This window comes from Oncorhynchus kisutch, linkage group LG2 (genome assembly GCF_002021735.2).
Source record: "Oncorhynchus kisutch isolate 150728-3 linkage group LG2, Okis_V2, whole genome shotgun sequence".
Taxonomy (NCBI): domain Eukaryota; kingdom Metazoa; phylum Chordata; class Actinopteri; order Salmoniformes; family Salmonidae; genus Oncorhynchus; species Oncorhynchus kisutch.
The window spans coordinates 15471208-15490327 of NC_034175.2; the positions used below are offsets into that span (position 1 = coordinate 15471208).

Here is a 19120-nt window from a genome sequence, read left to right on the forward strand (position 1 = left end):
TTAAACAAATAAATACCTCTCAGGAAGGAAAAGTGTTCTGTCTCCTAGAGATGAACATACTTTGGTGAAAAAAGTGCCAATCAATCCCAGAACAACACCAAAGGACCTTGTGAAGATGCTGGAGGAAACAGGTACAAAAGTCTCAATATCCACAGTAAAAACGAGTCCTATATCGACATAACCTGAAAGGCCGCACAGCAAGGAAGAAGGTACTCCTCCAAAACCGCGATAAAAAAAGCCAGACTACGGTTTGCAACTGCACATGAGGACAAAAATTGTACTTTTTGGAGAAATGTCCTCTGGTCTGATGAAACAAAAATAGAACTGTTTGGCCATAATGACCATCGTTATGTTTGGAGGAAAAAGGGGGAGGCTTGCAAGCCAAAGAACACCATCCCAATCGTGAAGCACGGGGGTGGCAGCATCATGTTGTGGGGGTGCTTTGTTGCAGGAGGGACTGGTGCACTTTACAAAATAGATGGCATCATGAGGAATGGAACATTATGTGAATATATTGAAGCAACATCTTAAGACATCAGTCAGGAAGATAAAGCTTGGTCGCAAATGGGTCTTCCAAATGGACAATGACCCCAAGCATACTTCCAAAGTTGTGGCAAAAGGGCTTAAGACAACAAAGTCAAGGTATTGGAGTGTCCATCACAAAGCCCTGACCTCAATCCTATTGAAAATTTGAGGGCAGAACTGAAAAAGCTTGTTTGAGCAAGGAGGCCTACAACCCTGACTCCGTTACTCCAGCTCTGTCAGGAGGAATGGGCCAAAATTCACCCAACTTATTGTGGGAGCTTGTGGAAGGCTACCTGAAATGTTTGACCCAAGTTAAACAATTGAAGGCAATGGTACCAAATACTAATTAAGTGTATGTAAACTTCTGACTCACTGGGAATGTGATGAAAGAAATAAAAGCTTAAATAAATTATACTATTATTCTGACATTTCACATTCTTAAAATAAAGTGGTGATCCTAACTGACATAAGACAGGGAATTTTTACTTGGATTAAATGTCAGAAATTGTGATGCATTTGGCTAAGGTGTATGTAAACTTCTGACTTCAACTGTAAGTTGCATGAACCCACTCTGTGACCAAAAATAGTGCTTAACATGATTTTTGAATGACTACCTCATCCCTGTGCCCCACACATACAATTATATGTAAGGTCATTTAGTTGAGCTGTGAAAATCAAACAGATTCAACCACAAAGACTAGGGAGGTTTTCCAATGCCTCGCAAAGAAGGGCACCGATTGGTAGAAGGGTAAATCAAAAAGCAGATATTGAATATCCCTTTGAGCATGGTGAAGTTATTAATTACACTTTGGATGGTGTATCGATACACCCAGTCACTACAAAGATACAGGCGTCCTTCCTAACTCAGTTGCTGTAGAGGAAGGAAACCGATCAGGGATTTCACTTTGAGGATCAAAAATAAACCAAATGGAGCTAAGCACAGGTAAAGTCCTAGAGGAAAACCTGGTTCAGAATGCTTTCCACCAGACACCGGGAGATTAATTCTCCTTTCAGCAGGACAATAACCGAAAACAGAAGGCCAAATCTACACTGGGGTTGCTTACCAAAAAGACAGTGGCCGAGTTACAGTTTTTACCTAAATCTAAATGAACATCTATGGAAAGACCTGCAAATGGTTGTCTAGCAAAGAAGAATAACCATTTCGACATAACATTAATCATTTTTGGGGAATAATGGCAAATGTTGCACAATCCAGGTGTCGGAAGCACTTAGAGACTTACCCAGAAAGACTCACAGCTGTAATCACTGACAAATGTTTTCACTTGGGGTATTTCTGGGTAGTAAGTTGGTGGTCTGTTGATATCCCTCTAGTGGTGTGGGGGCTGTGCTTTGGCAAAGTAGTGGGGTTATATCCTGCCTGGTTGGCCCTGTCCGGGAGTATCATCGGAAGGGGCCACAAAGTCCCCCGACCCACCCGCTGCCTCAGCCTCCAGTATCTATGCTGCAATAGTCTATGTGCCTGGGGCTAGGGTCAGTCTGTTATATCTGGTGTAATTATCCTGTGTTATCTGGTGTCCTGTGTGAATTGAAGTATGCTCCCTCTCTCTCCCTTCCCTCCTGGACTACCTGAGCCCTAGGACCATGCGTCAGGACTACCTGGCCTGATGACTCCTGGCTGTCCCCAGTCCACATGGTCTTGCTGCTGCTCCAGTTTCAACTGTTCTGCCTGTGGCTATGGAATCCTGACCTGTTCACCAGACGTGCTACTGTACCTTGTTCCGGACCTGCTGTTTTCGACTCCCTCTACCACACCTGCTGTCTCGACCTCTGAATGTTCGGCTATGAAAAGCCAACTGACATTTATTCCTGAGGTACTGACCGGTGGTCTACAACCACAGTGATTACTAGTTGAACCTGCTGGTAATCTATGAAAGTTTGAACATCTTGAAGAATAATCTGGCCTTACTGGCACAGCCAGATGAGGCCTGGCCACCCCTCAGAGCCTGGTTCCTTTCTAGGTTTCTTCCTATGTTCCTGCCTTCTAGAGAGTTTTTCCTAGCCACCGTGCGTCTACATCTGCATTGTTTGGGATTTTAGTATAAGCACCTTGTGACATCTGATGATGTAAAAAGTGCTTTATAAAAACATTTGGTTTTGGTATTGTGTGTAGAAGGGTGAGGAAAAAATGTAATACATTTTGAATTCCGGCTGTAAGACAACAAAATATGAAATATGTCAATCGGTATGAATACTTTCTGAAGACACTGTAGCTATCACACATAATATAACAGATATCAAACATGGACAACACTAGTTGTCCTTTATAGCGATCTAGCTAACACGTTAGTTACTGTATGTAACATACCTTCGTTAGAGCGCGGATCTTTCCTCCTGGCTTTGCTCTTCTTTTTGCCCTTGGTTTGGCCTCCCATTACAACAATGACGATTTGTAATCAAGTTTATAATTTATGTCAGAATCACTGTAAAAATATTGGGGACAAATTAGTCCACGCGTAGGGTGTGAGTGCACATGCTCAGTACTGCTAACCCAGCAGCTACGGAGAAAGATAGTGGACAAATAGTTCCAGTTAAATGTGAATGGCAGTAAGAACGGTCGCTGTTTGAAAATGCCAAAGGCAATCGATTTGATGTTGCGTTTTCTTGTCTCATGTACTATATACAACCTTAATTAGTTGAGTCTTTGATCAAATTCCATTGATAAAGTGTTGAAACAAACGTCATTGGAGTATTGTTAACGGAAAATAGGCGGGAAAGATATGATGTGAATAATTGACAGTCTGAACTCACCAATGGACTGCCAAGCTGGAGCCCATACCTCAAGAACATTCTGGATTTGGACCAATCCACAGCTACGAGTTTTCGTCACTCAATACACATTTCCAAACAGCTGTTGTAAATAGACGAATGACATACTGCTAGCTAGTCTTTGATACCGACGACAATCATATATTCTTCTCAAAATTGTACTACTTCGGATATCTATTACAGGCGTTTGCCTTCTAAAAACTCACTAAACTAAAGTTACCAGCATTCAGACCTGAATTTAAACTGCCACCGCCTCAGCGCTCTTTGGAACGTCAAAACGTTATGCATTTAGCTAGCTAAAACATAGCAAATTGGTACTAACGAGTTAACGTTAGCAGGCTACTAGTAGCAAGGTAACGTTACGACTTGGACCAAGGAGAATTGAGCAGTCAACTAACAGTCTGGCTCCCTAACTTATTGTTAACAATCTGGACAACTGACCAGGCAGCTAACTAGTTTACGCCGGCTGCTTTGCTGGAGATATTGGCCCACGCTAAGATAGCCGGTCAGACGCGCCCACATAACATTAACTTTACAAACTAGGTAGCTAACTAACGTTGATGCTCCTATCTCCCATCTGTCCGCTGGTCAGACCGGGGAGACTGCCCTGCCACGGAGCTTCGTTGTGGCCGATGCCACCGGCCCCGTTTGACGAGGGAAGCGAAGCACCAGTTCCTGGAAAGTTGAAGAGTAAACCACAACGCTAGCTAAGATTAGCTATCCTCCAACCCGAACCGGACTGTGGCTGTGTGCGCAGTGACAGCTCTGTATTTTATTGTAGTTCGCTAGACAGCTAACCGTTTGCCAGGGCTGTTGGACCAGTGTTATAGAGCGATGGGGGAGTTAAATAAAGAGGTTGTGGATCTAGTTTGGGAAAGACCAGGCAGCAACGGGGTGTCCGCTTCACTCTTCCGGAGGTGGACCCAGGGTAAGCTACCTCTCGCCTACTTCGCTCCATTCTGGCTCACCCCCCTCTAACCTGAACACAATCCTAGACATTGTCAGTGGTGGGGCAAAATAAGTGACTCTGATTCCTGTATTTTAGGGATGGTCTTCAGTGAGACAGAACACACAGCACTGGAGCAGTTTGAAGGAGGACCCTGCGCTGTCATTGCTCCTGTACAGGTATTGACCAGTCCCCAGACCAGATAGTGCATAACCTTACACACAAACATGACCCAGCCTGTGACCAGGGAGAGGGTGTTGGTGTCTGTTACCAGAATGATGATATCAGGACAGGCACACATCTTCTTAGATAGCACTTTACAGAAGTCACCTGACAGGCACTCAGCTGAGAAGCATTCTCTACTACTGTTTATTTATTATAGTACTCTATGGTGCTGGAGTGTCTTCGCAAACATCTGCTCTTAGACAGAGTGGATAGGGTTAATGAGGACGGCAGGTTGTGTTTTTGATCCTATAGAGATGGGTTACAGTTTGTAGAATATTTCCTGATTGTGTGTTTCCTGCAGGCCTTCCTTCTGAAGAACATCTTGTTTAACAGAGAGAGTTCTAACTGGAGACGCATCACAGGTAACCCTGACCTCTAACCCTAACCCAGCATTTCCCAAGCTCAATCTTCGGGACCCCAAGGAGAGCCCATTTTGGGTTTTGCCCTAACACTACACAGCTGATTCAACTTATTAACGCTTGATGATTAATTGATTATTTGAAATCGCTCTGTGGTGTTAAGGGAAAAAACAAAACATGCACACCTTGGGGTCCCAAGGACTGAGTTTGGGAAACTTTGCCCTGACCCTGTTTAACAGAAAAAGTTGTAACTAGAGACACGTCACAGGTCATAACTTCTCATCCCAAACTGACCCTGTTAAACAGAGAGGGCTCCAAATGGAGATTCATCATAACTATATATATATTAGAAACCTAGCCTATATCTTCTGTTCTTTGTAGAGGAGGAGCAGAAAGCGGCCCTATGTTCTACTCTGGCTGAGATCCTGGAACAGGCCTGCTCTACTTCCTCCACCACCTCCTACTGCCTGGTGACCTGGGCCAAAGGACAGTGCCCCCACACTACCACTCACACATCCCTGACAGGGGGTCCGGAGACCAGCCAGACCCAGCAAGACCAGCAACCCAGTGAGTCCCACTACTCTAATCTATCCACTAATACCCATGTAATATGAATAACTGCATTGCTATAGTGAGATGGTATTAATCATCGCATATGATAGTGGGTAGACCGCATAGTGAGTAGTATTGCTGTCACTGTTAATCTAGAATAACGACATGTGTTCTATCAACGTTACCTAAATATTATCACTAAAATGTGTATGTTTGTGTCTCCTGTGTGTAGCTGCTTTGGCTGCTGAGGATCTTGGCTTTGAGCGGTTTCACAGCATCCTCCAGTAAGTAACTCTACTGACTGTGGCTCATCTCTCTATTGGCCATGACTTCATGGAGATGAAAGGACCACTACATTGCAGGAAAGTCAGGAATGCTAGTGTGTATATCCATCTGTCTGGGGTTGGCTAAGCTTGTGTGTGTGACTGGAGTTTCTCAATAATGATTTACAACCTGTTGACTCAGCACACACTCCTGACTCTGCACGCATACTCCTCACTGATTCCTTAATGAGACACACACAATCTTTGATTTTCTGCCAGAGGAGCATCCGATTGCCATCTGGCACATTGCGTAATGACATTATACAACACTGTCAGCATGAACCCTCCTGCCTCTGACCTCTAAATGAGTGCAATGTCATTAGAGGTGGTCTCGCTGACTTCTAGCCCCTGACCTTTGACCTCTCATCTCTACAGGAAGCGTATTGTGAAGTCATTATCAGAGCTTAGAGAGGAGGTGGTGTCTCTCTACGAATCCTGGAAAGGGCGCTGTGGAGTCCTGCTCTTCCTCTACTCTGTCATCCTCACCAAGGTAAGGCTCTGCGTGTGTTTGTGTGTGTGCATATTACTCTGTACTCTGTGTGTGTGTGTGTGTGTGTAACCACTTTTCTCTTTCTGTCTCTACAGAGGATAGAGAACATCAGGAATGAGATTGAAGATACTACAGAGCCTCTCATAGATCCAGTCTATGGCCACGGCAGGTACAATCCCTGATCCCTCACTTTATTAGCTATATTTCTTTTGACAACTTGAGATAAGTGATGTTCCAAAAAACTTAAGCCATTACTTTTCTTTCTCTTTGCAGTCAGAGTCTGGTTAACCTGTTAGTGACGGGCCATGCTGTCTCTAATGTGTGGGACGGAGACAGGGAGTGCTCTGGCATGAGTAAGTACTCCACACAGAGGCTGACTTATTTGTAATTTGTTTTTGTCATTTAGGAGACGTTCTTATCCAGAGCAACTTAGTGAGTGCATACATTTGTATACTTTCCCCCCCCATACTGGTCCCCTGTGGGAATCGAATAAACCTCATTATCTGGCAGCGTGATTTAATTGGAATCTTTTCTTCAATGAGCATTTGGCGACTTTATTGCTGTTTACGGAAGGTGTTGCGAAGACGTTGTCCAGTTTCCTGGTGACTGTGATACCACATCTGAACACTAGATGGCAGTGGTCAGTCAAACTTTCATACACACAGAGACCAAAGAAGCAGTTTCCCTTTTCTTTTTTTTTTGTTGGTCTAAGCTGGTCTTTCTCTCTCTCTCTCTTTCCCTCCCTCCGTCAGAGCTCCATGGTATCCACAACCAGGCATCAGTTGGCTTCCTCACTCTCATGGAGTCACTACGCTACTGCAAGGTACGAACAAACACAGACTGACATTCCTTCAGGCTTGTTATGTCCAAACCATAGTGGTGAATTTGTTCTTGTTCACTAGTCACGAATGATTGCGGCGAGAGATTCAAACATTCTGTGAGAGAATCAGCACCACAAATAAATACATTGTCATACACACTCCCTCTCTCACACATACTGCCACTTCTTTTGTGTGACTGACTCTGTGCAGTAGGACATTTTATGATCTGGATAGTGGTGGAAAACAAACCACTCTGCAAGATCCCATGTGAAAATGTGTTTGGAGGCAATAGTCCTCACCACCTAACCCTACACACATTCACACATACTGAGATTCGAGGGAAATTTTTTAATTTTACATAAAAAAAAATAAGTGGCTACAGGAACAGGGACTACAGTAGAATAGCTGAGTAAGTCTGGGTAGATGAGTTAGACCTGGGTACATTGGTATGTTCACGCTATAAACCTGCTCATTGAACAACCATTGTATTAGTAACAATATGAGTCTTTTCTTCTCTCTTACTGTACATATTCTATTACGTCATCAGATTGTATTCCCTGATCATTCCTTTTGTCAGTTGAAATGGCATCAGAAAGCCTTTAGTCTGTAAAACTAACCTGGTCTGGGTTCAGGCAGTTAAGTTGGTCTGGAATCTGAATCAGAACTGCTTTGCTCCAGTTTTGGTTTGTATGTGTGTTTCAGGTGGGTGCGTTCCTGAAGTCTCCTAAATTCCCTATATGGATCCTTGGCAGTGAGACTCATCTCTCAGTGTTCTTCGCCAAGGTAAGAATCACACAAAAACACACACTCAACCTGGGCCATGTGTGTCTGTGTGTAATATAAGCCAGTCTCTCTTCCAGCGGGCAGGTCAGAAAAAGAAGAACCAGGAATGTGCTTTAACAGATTTAGTACTGCACAGTTCACATGAGAGAGACTGCAGTAGTATGGTCTTATATGGCTAGTTGCTGCTGTTTTTTGGCATTGTCTTGAAACCTTGTGGTCAGCTGCAACTGGGCCAACCAGCTTGTAAAATGCACACACACCAGTGTTTTGGGTGAAGCAGTGTGCGTGTAACACAGCTGATATGGGGGTTGAGAAATGACAGCATGTTCATAGCGTTTATTTATTGTTACAAAGGGACTCTTTAAGCTGGGTTCCTTAATGGTGAAACTGCCCCATTTGTTTGCGATATTACAACAACAAAAGTTACTAAAAACAACACAATTTCCCCCCCCCCCTCAGTCATCAGTGCACAATATGCAGTGGTGATTTTAGCATGTAAATCTTGGTGGGGCAGAAACAAGTGGGATGCATGCCATCAAAGACACTACACAACACACTAAACAAATACATGTCTTCAATATTATTCTACAATGTAGAAAACAGTAAAATAAGGTAAAACCCTGGAATGAGTAGCTGTTCAAACTTTTGACTGGTACTGTATGTGTATTTAAGTAGTCAAACGTTGAGTATCTGGTTCCATATTCCTAGCACACAATGTTTACATCAAGTTTGTGACCCTACAAAACTTGTTGGATGCTTTTGCTGTTTGTTTTGGTGGTTTCACATCATTTTGTGCCCCATAGAAATGAATGGTAAATAATGTATGTTTCTAAACATGCTACCATGTTTACAGATAGTCCGGAATGAATCGTGAATAATGAGTGAAAAAGTTAGACGCACAAATATCATCCCGCCCAAGACAACCTCTCACCATTAAAATAAAAGGGGAGGTTAGCATTTTTTTTTGACAGGTACGATATTTATGCCTCTAACTTTCAAACACTTAAACAAAGTTGAAAAGGGGATGTTAGCTAACTTCACTAAGTAGGTCTACATTGGTTGGATAAAAAAGTACATTAGGTCTACTTACAACTATGTTTAGCCAACTGTACAACATTTCTACTGGTAGCTTGCTTGGTAAAAATGATCAACTAACAGTGCATCAGCAAATGTGCCCTTCTGCTGTTTGACAGGCAGAGCCCACAAAGGATGTGGAAATGAACATAAACCACTCATACTTGTCAGGTATAGTTCACTATTTTATCACTCAAATATCCAATTAATGGTGGCCAATATTGAGAGAGCAATGCTACCCTTATGTATGACATCAATTGATGTTTACTGAGCATGAGCATGCTGTATAACTCTGAAAGGGCTGAGCTAAATATGCGCAATTGTTTTGTATGGAAAAATCTAAAATTTAAGAGGTGATTATATTTCAACCAAATAATTCACTTTTTATTTAACAATCCCTTGAAAACAGCATGTAGTTGTCAATGGTTTAAGTAAAGCTGGGGTCTCCTTGCCCTCTCGCAGGCAAATCGACTGCTCTGCACCGTATTGTGACGTTTTATTGAAGACGACCTATAACAATGGTGGTGGGGTGGCACTGTTTCTCCCCTACTGCACATTCTATCTTGAAGTAAAATGACTAACAATTTGGAGCACTATTTTAGATTATCCTTGGAATAATTTCTAACACTCATTCAAAGATCCTTCTGCATATGTATACAGGCACTGGATTCTGTTGGCTGTGGATCGTGTGTGGAACTGTATACTGCTATACCTGCGTATCAAAGCCAGCAATCAGCTTAAGGCGGAGCTAATTGATTCTCTCTGGTACTGGATATGGCATCAGAGGAAAACAGAATGTTACAGCTAGCGTTTACCTCATAACACTACACCCAATGGATTTTCGAAGAAATGGATAATACAATTATTGTATGAAGTGATCAATAACTCCAAAAGCAGAAGTTTGTCAGCAGTCTCCAGGCCTTTTAAAGGGGTCTTATATTAAGATGAATCCAAGTCCCATATCATCTGTGTACAGTACAATACACAACATCTACGACTCCACTCATGTCTTGAGGGTTAGAAACATCTTGATGTTGGAGTGAACTATCATTTTAGATTAGAGCAGTTGCTCCATGTCCCCTGGGATAAAGCAGGGTACTGGGTAGTGTCTGCCTGCTAGGGGGCTGGAACACATGTAGAGGCAAACTAGATGAACCAGATGAGGACCATGAGTCATGGTCCTCATGATTTCACTGTGATGGGAGCCATGGAGGTTATTGGTAGTCAAGGCACTGGTGACATAGTACACACACACACATTCCTGAGAGCGGGGAACCTGATCCTGATTAGCATTAATGGACGTAGGAGATGTGTGTGTGCCCTCAGGTGGATGTTTTCCTGTTGGGAATGTGATCCCAGAGTTCCCATCTGGATCCATTTGTCCTGCTGGAGACCGTGGACACTGTGGACCCCTCATTTCTGATTTGTTCACTTGGATGGAGAGAAAGGAGACTCAAGGCCATGGTGTGGTCGAAGTAACACGTTTGTGTATATGAATTTAAATTCAATATGCAGATGTGAGGACAAGATACAGCTTAGATGCAAGCGCATAGTACAAAATTAATAGCATGGCATTTACATCTACACTATGTAAAAAGCAGTGGCTAAAAATCCATAATGGCTAAGAAACAAATCACCCAAAAGGCCAATTATTCTTGAATCTCAAGGCAATTTTTATTTTTTTATTTTACCTTTATTTAACTAGGCAAGTCAGTTAAGAACAAATTCTTATTTTCAATGACGGCCTAGGAACAGTGGGTTAACTGCCTGTTCAGGGGCAGAACGACAGATTTGTCAGCTCGGGTGTTTGAAGATGCAACCTTCCGGTTACTAAGTCCAACGCTCTAACCGCTAGGCTACCCTGCCTAGTCGACCGATTTAGGATTTTTCAATGCCGATACCGATTATTGGAGGACCTTTTAATTTTTTTTTATATATATTTTTTTTTAAATAATTACAACAATACTGAATTAACACTTTTATTTTAACTTAATATAATACAGAAGTAAAAATCAATTTAGTCTCAAATAAATAATGAAACATGTTCAATTTGGTTTAAATAATGCAAAAACAGTGTTGGAGAAGAAAGTAAAAGTGCAATATGTGCCATGTAAGAAAGCCAACGTTTAAGTTCCTTGCTCAGAACATGAAAGCTGGTGGTTCCTTTTAACATGAGTCTTCAATATTCCCAGTTAATAAGTTTTATATTAGTTATTATAGGACTATTTCTCTCTATACTATTTGTATTTCATATACCTTTTGACTATTGAATGTGCTTATAGGCACTTTAGTATTGCCAGTTTAATCTCGGGAGTTGATAGGCTTGAAGTCAAACAGTGCTGTGCTTCAAGCATTGTGAAGAGCTGCTGGCAAATGCAGGAAAGTACTGTTTGAATGAATGCTTATGAGCCTGCTGCTGCCTACCACCGTCAGACTGCTCTGTCAAATCAGACTTAATTGTAATATAATAAACACAAAGAAATACGAGCCTTAGTTTCCGGATTTGACCATATTAATGACCTATCATTTCGAAAACAAAATGCTTTCAGTGAAATACGTAACCATTCTGTATTTTATCAAACTGGTGGCAACCTGTAGTCTAAATATTGCTGTTACATTGCACAACCTTCAATGTTATGTCATAATTATGTAGAATTCTGGCAAATTATTTATGTTTTTTGTTAGGAAGAAATGGTCTTCACACAGTTTGCAATGAGCCAGGCAGCCCAAACTACTGCATATACCCTGACTCTGCTTTGACTGAACGCAAGAGAAGCAACACAATTTCCCTAGATAATATTGCCTGCTAACATGAATTTCTTAACTAAATTTGCAGGTTTAAAAAACAAAATATTTTTTAAATTAACAGGTACCGCATTGATTATATACAACGCAAGACAAGCTAGTTAAACTAGTAATATCATCAACCGTATGTAGTTAACTAGTGATTGTTAAGATTGATTGTTTTTTATAAGATAAGTTTAATGCTAGCTAGCAATTTACCTTGGCTCCTTGCTGCACTCATAACAGGTGGTCAGCCTGCCACGCAGTCTCCTCGTGGATTGCAATATAATCGGCGTCCAAAAATGCGGAGTAACGATTGTTATGAAAACTTGAAATCGGCCCTAATTAATTGGCCATTCCGATTAATCGGTCAACCTCTACTCAAGGCTATATAGTCTTTCTGAATTACGTATACATGCATCATTGCAGACGTGGGGTGATATGAATCTCATTCAACTTTTCAATTGAACAGTTAGGCATCTGCTGATTTTGGTACAGAGAGTGATATTCAGGAGCTAGAGCTAGTTCAAGGTTGGATTGTCACAAGTTGAGGCCTCTGAGAATTCTGTAATCAGGGTTATAGAAAAACACTTGTACCGTGACTGGGAGTCCTGTACGTTGGCACACAATTGGCCCAGCGTCGTCCGGATTACGGGAGGGTTTGGCTGTGGGGCTTTTCTTGGCTCATCGAGTTCTAGCGACTCCTTGTGGCGGGCCAGGCGCCTGTAAGCTGACTACAGTTGTCAGTTGAACGGTGTTTCTTCCGACACATTTGTGCAGCTGGCTTCTGGGTTAAACAAGCAGGTGTTAAGAAGCATCGCGGCTTGTTTCGGATGGACGCATGACTCGATCTTCGCCTCTCTCGAGCCCGTTGGGGAGTTGCAGCGATGAGACAAGATTGTAACTAACAATAGGATATCATGAAAAAGTGTCAAATTTAAAACCAGAAATATATATATTTTTTTACCCCTTGTACTTCAAACCATTAACTTTTGTGTAAGCAATTAAGCAGGTTATGCTTATTATTATGGTAAGCAAAGATCTGTAGGATATGGCATCCGATTTGGGTTCTCCTCCATGCTCATGCAGCTGACGCTACGCTGATTAGGGAGAGGAGCTTTTTCACATACACACACGTGCGTACTGCACACAGTGTCATTACTGTGGGTTGGGGGAAGAGTAAATGTCACATCTAGAACAGTTGTAACTAGTTCATGTCAGTGTGTGTGACGACAACAGCATTCAGTGTGTTAGTGTTGAGAGCTCTGGAGCTGACCTCAAACCATGCATCTTGTGATGCCTGTGCTAGGATTCCCCTGTGTCCCTAATGTAGTGTGTGTGTGTGATGTCCCGTCATTGTTACAGTGTGGCTTTTAGACCATTAGTGTGTGACTGCCTCATAGCATTAGTGTTTTTATCTGATCTAACGGGACAAAAGCTCCCCCTCTCCACCACCCTCCCTCTTTTTACCTTTCTCACCCCCCATCCACCTCTCTTCATCCCATTACAGGCTATCTATAATGGCCTGTAATGGGATCTGAGGCCTTCTGTCACCACAGAGGTGGGAGAGGAGAGGGGGATGAGACTACAGTAGGAGGAAAAGGAAGAAAGGCAGGAGAGGAGAGATTGGGGAGAAGATTTTGTGTATTTGAAAGCTGAGACAACATCCATACCTCTCCTAAGTGTGCATAGTTCCTAAGTAATTCAATGCACTTTTTCTCAAAGAAGAGTCTTCAACTATATATACATATTTATTTATTTGAATCTCTCTTAGCTGTGCCGTTGAGGAACTAGAGCAATCACACTAGTAGTTTGTTTTGAACACAGCCCAGTATCCCCACCTTTACCCAATTACTGTTGGTCCATTATAAATCTCAATCTGGGTCAGGTGAGCATAATCTGAAAGCTTCTATTGTCAACATGACTAGCTAAAGTATCAAATAAGATCTTCGTGTTAGGCTTTCACAAGGCAGATCATCATTTTGGTTCTCAGAAATGAGTCGTGTGCATTCAGATGCGTGGTGCTCAGCAAATTTCCTTCACAACAAACAGGCTCATTCTGTTCAAGACAACCCAGGGTATCACACCAAGTCATCTTGTACAAACATAGTGATCATAAACCTTGACACTATGACATGCGTTTTATGCAGTGTTGGAAAAAGTACCCAGTTGTCGTACTTGAGTAAAAGTAAAGATGCCTCAATGGAATATGACTCAAGTAAAAGTGAGTCACCCAGTAAAATACTACTTGAGTAAAAGTCTGGAAGTATTTGGTTTTAACATTTTACTTTTGATAGTTAAGTATATTTGGGCAGTTAATATACTTAAGTATAAAAGTGTAAAAATATAAAAGTATTAATCTGTTAATTCTTTATTAAGCAACCCAGAAGGCACCATTTTCTTGTTTTTTAAATTTACAGATAGCCAGGGGAACACTCCAACACTTAGAAATAATTTACAAATTAAGCATTTGTTTTTAGTGAGTCCGCCAGATCAGAGACAGTAGGGATGACCAGGGATGTTCTCTTGATGTGTTGGTCAAATTTTCTGTCCTACAAAAATGTTGCAAAAGTTGGCCAGACTCTAAGCTCTGATGTCATGTATAGCATGTTACTTTACCTAATTCTACTATACAGTTAATCCAGTCAAATGTTATTTGTCACGTGCCGAATACAACAAGTGTAGACCTTACAGTGAAATAAATGCTTACTTACAAGCCCTTAACCAACAATGCAGTTAAGAAAAAAGGGTGTTAAAGTATTTACTCAAACTGCAGTTAAAAATGGAAAAATAAGTGATTAATGAGCAACAAAAAAAGAACAGTAGCGAGGCTATATACAGGGGGTACCGGTACAGGGTCAATGTGCGGGGACACAGGTTAGTCCAGGTAATATGTGACTATGCATGGATAATAAACAGAGTAGTAGCAGCAGCATAAAAATTGGGGGGACAATGCAAACAGTCCGGGTAGCCATTTTGATTAGCTGTTCAGGAGTCTTATGGCTTGAGGGTAGAAGCTGTTAAGTCTTTTGGACCTAGACTTGGCGCTCCGGTACCTCTTGCTGTGCGGTAGCAGAGAGAACAGTGTATGATTAGGGTGGCTGGAGTCTTTGGCAATTTTTTTGGTGCCTTCCTGACACTGCCTGGTATAGAGGTCCTGGATGGCAGGAAGCTTTGCCCCAGTGATGTACTGGGCCGTACGCATTACCCTCTGTAGTGTCTTGCGGTCGGAGGCCAAGCAGTTGCCATACCAGGTGATGATGCAACTGGTCAGGATACTCTCGATGGTGCATGTGTAGAACTTTTTGATGGTCTGAGGACCCATGCCAAATCTTTTCAGTCTACTGAGGGGGAATAGGTGTTGTCGTGCCCTCTTCACGACTTTTGTTTGGACCATGATAGTTTGTTGGTGATGTGGACAGCAAGGATCTTGAAGCTCTCAACCTGCTCCACTACAGCCCCGTCATTAACCCTATCCTGTCATGTCACATCAGTCATAATGACATATTTTAATCCTGAAAGGATAGAAGGGAGTGCGGAAGGAAGGATGTACTTTAAAGGGGCTTCTGGCTTCCCTAGGGACCATGTCCTCTTTCTCTCTTCTCTCTGTAGTGTTTCTTTCCTTCCATCTGAGAGTGATGACATTCACAGGCCTCCATCCTCTTATCCTTAAGCCCCTCTCGGGAGCTGTGTGTGTTTACACGCTCTGATGGTTTAACCAGCTTGTGTGTGTTTGTGTGTGCAGTAGCACAGTTATGGGTCAGTGATTTAATGGGAAATAGAGCACCTCTTTTGGCCCTCAGTGTCCCTAAAGAGACTGACACACACACACACACACACACACAGTGTCTTTCCCCAAAGAGCATGTGTCTGATGTTACTTGTGTCTGTACTATACATGTCCCTAAATGTCTCAAAGTGAGAGGGAGAGAGAGGATGGGTCATTAAGTCTGAGGCAGGTCTCACTTTCAGAGAATCTTAGAAAGAGAAAAGAGCTATGGTACCTTACCTGTGAGTGTGCACACACACACAGCTAGATCTGAGTGAAAGAAGTGTACAGTAACAGTCATTCTCTGACACATCTGACCTGTTCTATTCTAGCAGGGACAAAGGCTGTGTGTGATAGGGCCTGGCCCCTTGTCTGTGACTGGTCTCAGTCTATAGCTGTCCTGTATATCCCTGTTCTATAGTCTTGTGCTGTTGTTCAGAGACCCCAGACAGCTTGTTGTTGATGACAGCCCATTAATCACCTGTCTGTCTCTGGCACACACACACACACACACACACACACACACACCTCTCCCCTAACACACACACCTCTCAGCCCCTCTTAGCCAGGACAAAGGTCTGAGTGTAATTGAGTCTTCTGCTTCAAGAGGCTCTCCACCTAACAAAGAGAAACACTAAACCAACACCACACAGACACTGTAGACTAGGAGTTCCTGTTAGCGTGACAGAGAGGGAAAGAATGGTCAGGGATGGATAGATGGAGAGACAGATGAAAGTATGTGTCTGGACAGAACAGAGGGACCAAGAGGGAGGGGTAGAGAAAGGAGGAAGGGGAAGCTGAAGAGGGGGATTGACGAGAGGGGTAAGGCTACACCCATCTACAGCTCCTTACATCTCAGGAGAGGGAAGGTGAGAGGGATAGAAAGAGGGTTGGAAACACCCAAATTAAAGTGGAAGGTGAGAGAACCAGATGGATAGAGATGAGCTGGACTAGTGTGTTTCTATTTTAGGAGGGTTTCTGTTGCTGTTCAGGAGCTAGATCTGATTGGTAAGACTCAATACAGACTTGAGGGTTTGGGGAACAGAATTAGGTTCTGAGCTCGTTCGGAATGCATTCCTCTTGATTTTCAATAACACGCGCACACACACTGTCTTGGTACCATCGGGGTGTGTGCACGTGCATGCACATTTAGAGAATGCAGTCCTCTGGTCCAGTGCAAGCAAACAAATGGCTGAAGGAGATGGGGCTAATACACACACCCCTTCCCCGTGGAGTGTGTGACATGACATGTAATCTAAACTCAGCAGCATCTCCAGGCCTCTAATAAAACACACATCAAAGACATACTAGCAGGCCTGGCATTTAACACACCCACACGCTACACACGTACCGGTAACTGCCAAAATAATGGAAACAGTTGAGTAAATGAGGGATACAATGTATGTTGAAAGCAGGTGTTAAATTAATTAATAATAAAAATACACAGTTGCCTGTTTTGTTTTGGCTATCATGGTTAAGAGATCTGACTTTTTGAAAGAGTGGTCTCAAAGGAGCATAAGGGGTTTAAAGTGTCTGTGTGTGGGGTTGCACATTTTGGGGAATATTCAGAGGTGTAAACTTTCCATGGGACTTATCGGAAATATATGCAAATTAATGTTAATACCGTTTAAATGTAGATGTTTTTTTTCATTGGATATATTGAGTAAACATAATTGCAAATTATTAAATCATTCCAATATAAAAAAAATTAAACAATTTAGTTAAAATCATAACTTTCATTAAATGAGTTGACTCTTCACGTGGGATGATTTCACTGAACATTTTATTTTATTTTGAATGATCTCCAATGATCCATCGCACCTCCCAAAAACGTTTTCAACATAGTTGAAGTCGGAAGTGTACATACATTTAGGTTGGAGTCATTTAAAACTCGTTTTTCAACCACTCCTCAAATTTCTTGATAACAAACCATAGTGTTAATGCGAGTGTAGCGAAATGCTTGTGCTTCTAGTTCCGACAATGCAGTAATAACCAACGAGTAATCTAACCTAACAATTCCAAAACTACTACCTTATACACACAAGTGTAAAGGGATAAAGAATATGTACAGAAGAATGTGTAAAGAACACATAAAGATATGAATGAGTGATGGTACAGAACGGCTTAGGCAAGATGCAGTAGATGGTATAGAGTACAGTATATACATATGAGATGAGTAATGTAGGGTATTAAAACGTTATATTAAGTAGCATTGTTTAAAGTGGCTAGTGATATATTTTAAATACATTTCTGTCACGTAGAGTAGGCCAGAAGGCTATACTGGAAAACCTCACCTATATCAAATATTTATTTACAAAGTGATGCCGGAACAAAAACCACAGTACTGCCATCAAACGTATACCTTATGGGACAGCTAAACACAATGCTGCCCCATTCACAGCTCAATCCAAAATGGCCTCCATGAACTGAAAGAGTGGCTTCTTTTGTAGGGCTAGCCCCTCCCCTCAGAACAATTAACACTAATTGATTAATTAAGCAATTATCTAGTCAAACCTACATTTTCCATTAACTAAACATACTATATACATTGCAACACGTTTTTAAACAATATCACCACATAACATTTACAAAATTACATCACTACTGACAGTGTCTTTCAATATGCACATTTAAATTAATGAGCCATTTGGGACAGGCACTACAAAGTCAGCCCAATTCCCTTTGCTTGGGTCCTTATCCAGCATACCTGGAAGCTACAGAGAGAGAGAGAGCGAGAGAGAGGAACAAAACAAACAAACAAACAAACAAAGCACTCATCCACAACACAGATAAGTATAATACATATTGCTTATATTAAATATGAACATTGACAAGTGTGAAATGTATGTACTAAGACAGAGAAGTTAATTTGTGTGTTGACCCACATTGTTACCTTATCTTATAACTGAGCAGGGAGGAGTGATGAATGTGTGCGTGCGTTAAAGAACCAAATGCTGCCCGCGGCCAGTGACTGACTTCTACGTCACATTACCTTCTTCCTCTCCTGAAGAGACCAGGTTCGGGAGCCTTTATAGGTAGTCCGCCGTGACGTTCTCTTTTCCTTCCTTGTGACGGACACAGAACCTGAAAGGCTGGAGCTCCAGATACCACCTGGTCACACGAGAATTCCGGTCCTTCATGGTCTGGATACAGGTCAGTGCTCTGTGGTCTGTGTGCAGGTCAAATACCCTCCCAAGAAGATAGTAACAGAGACTATCTAGGGTCCACTTTATAGCCATGCACTCCTTCTCAATTGTAGAATACCTGGTTTCCCTGGCAACAGCTTCCGACTCAGGTACAGCACGGGAAGCTCTTCTCCTGGCTCTCCTTGGGCCAGTACAGCTCCAATTCCCACAGCCGACGCGTCCACCTTCAAATCAGGGGTCTGGAGAACAGGGAATAAGCACAGTTGTTTTTTTCAGTTTCCTGAAGGCTTCCTCACACTCCTCAGTCCACTTCACAGGGTTGCTGGCCACCTTTTGAAGTGAGGTTGGTCAGAGGGACAACGATGGTCGAAAACTGCGGAATGAATCTCCGGTACCACCCTGCCAGACCTAGGAAGGACTTCACCTGTGTCTTGGTTCTGGGTTGAGGGCTGTTCCTGATGGACTCCACTTTGTCCACCTGAGGCCGAACTTTACCCTTACCCAGCTGGTAACCCAGGTACTTTGTCTCCTGTTTCA

At 42.3% G+C, this 19120-nt stretch overlaps 2 protein-coding genes across 4 annotated transcripts in view; one reads left to right on the plus strand and one right to left on the minus strand.

Annotated features, from left to right (window-relative positions):
• si:dkey-12j5.1 (probable assembly chaperone of rpl4) overlaps nucleotides 1-3097 on the minus strand; it is a 30366-nt gene extending 27269 nt beyond the window's left edge. For both annotated transcript variants that reach the window (XM_031788477.1, XM_031788479.1), the window contains exon 1: nucleotides 2852-3097. In XM_031788477.1, the coding sequence (XP_031644337.1) occupies nucleotides 2852-2918 (67 nt within the window). In that variant the 5' untranslated portion in view covers nucleotides 2919-3097. The remainder of the gene's footprint in view (nucleotides 1-2851) is intronic.
• A 186-nt stretch (nucleotides 3098-3283) lies between these two features.
• Nucleotides 3284-19120, plus strand: part of mindy3 (MINDY lysine 48 deubiquitinase 3) — a 46644-nt gene continuing 30807 nt past the window's right edge. The window contains exons 1-10 of one of the 2 annotated variants that reach the window (XM_020506045.2): nucleotides 3284-4240; nucleotides 4358-4437; nucleotides 4785-4845; nucleotides 5224-5409; nucleotides 5627-5678; nucleotides 6093-6207; nucleotides 6303-6376; nucleotides 6481-6560; nucleotides 6960-7030; nucleotides 7731-7811. In XM_020506045.2, coding sequence (XP_020361634.2) covers nucleotides 4147-4240; nucleotides 4358-4437; nucleotides 4785-4845; nucleotides 5224-5409; nucleotides 5627-5678; nucleotides 6093-6207; nucleotides 6303-6376; nucleotides 6481-6560; nucleotides 6960-7030; nucleotides 7731-7811 — 894 coding nt within the window. In that variant the 5' untranslated portion in view covers nucleotides 3284-4146. Of the gene's footprint in view, nucleotides 4241-4357; nucleotides 4438-4784; nucleotides 4846-5223; nucleotides 5410-5626; nucleotides 5761-6092; nucleotides 6208-6302; nucleotides 6377-6480; nucleotides 6561-6959; nucleotides 7031-7730; nucleotides 7812-19120 lie in introns of those variants that run through there. The other variant, XM_031788474.1, reaches the window with a different exon arrangement.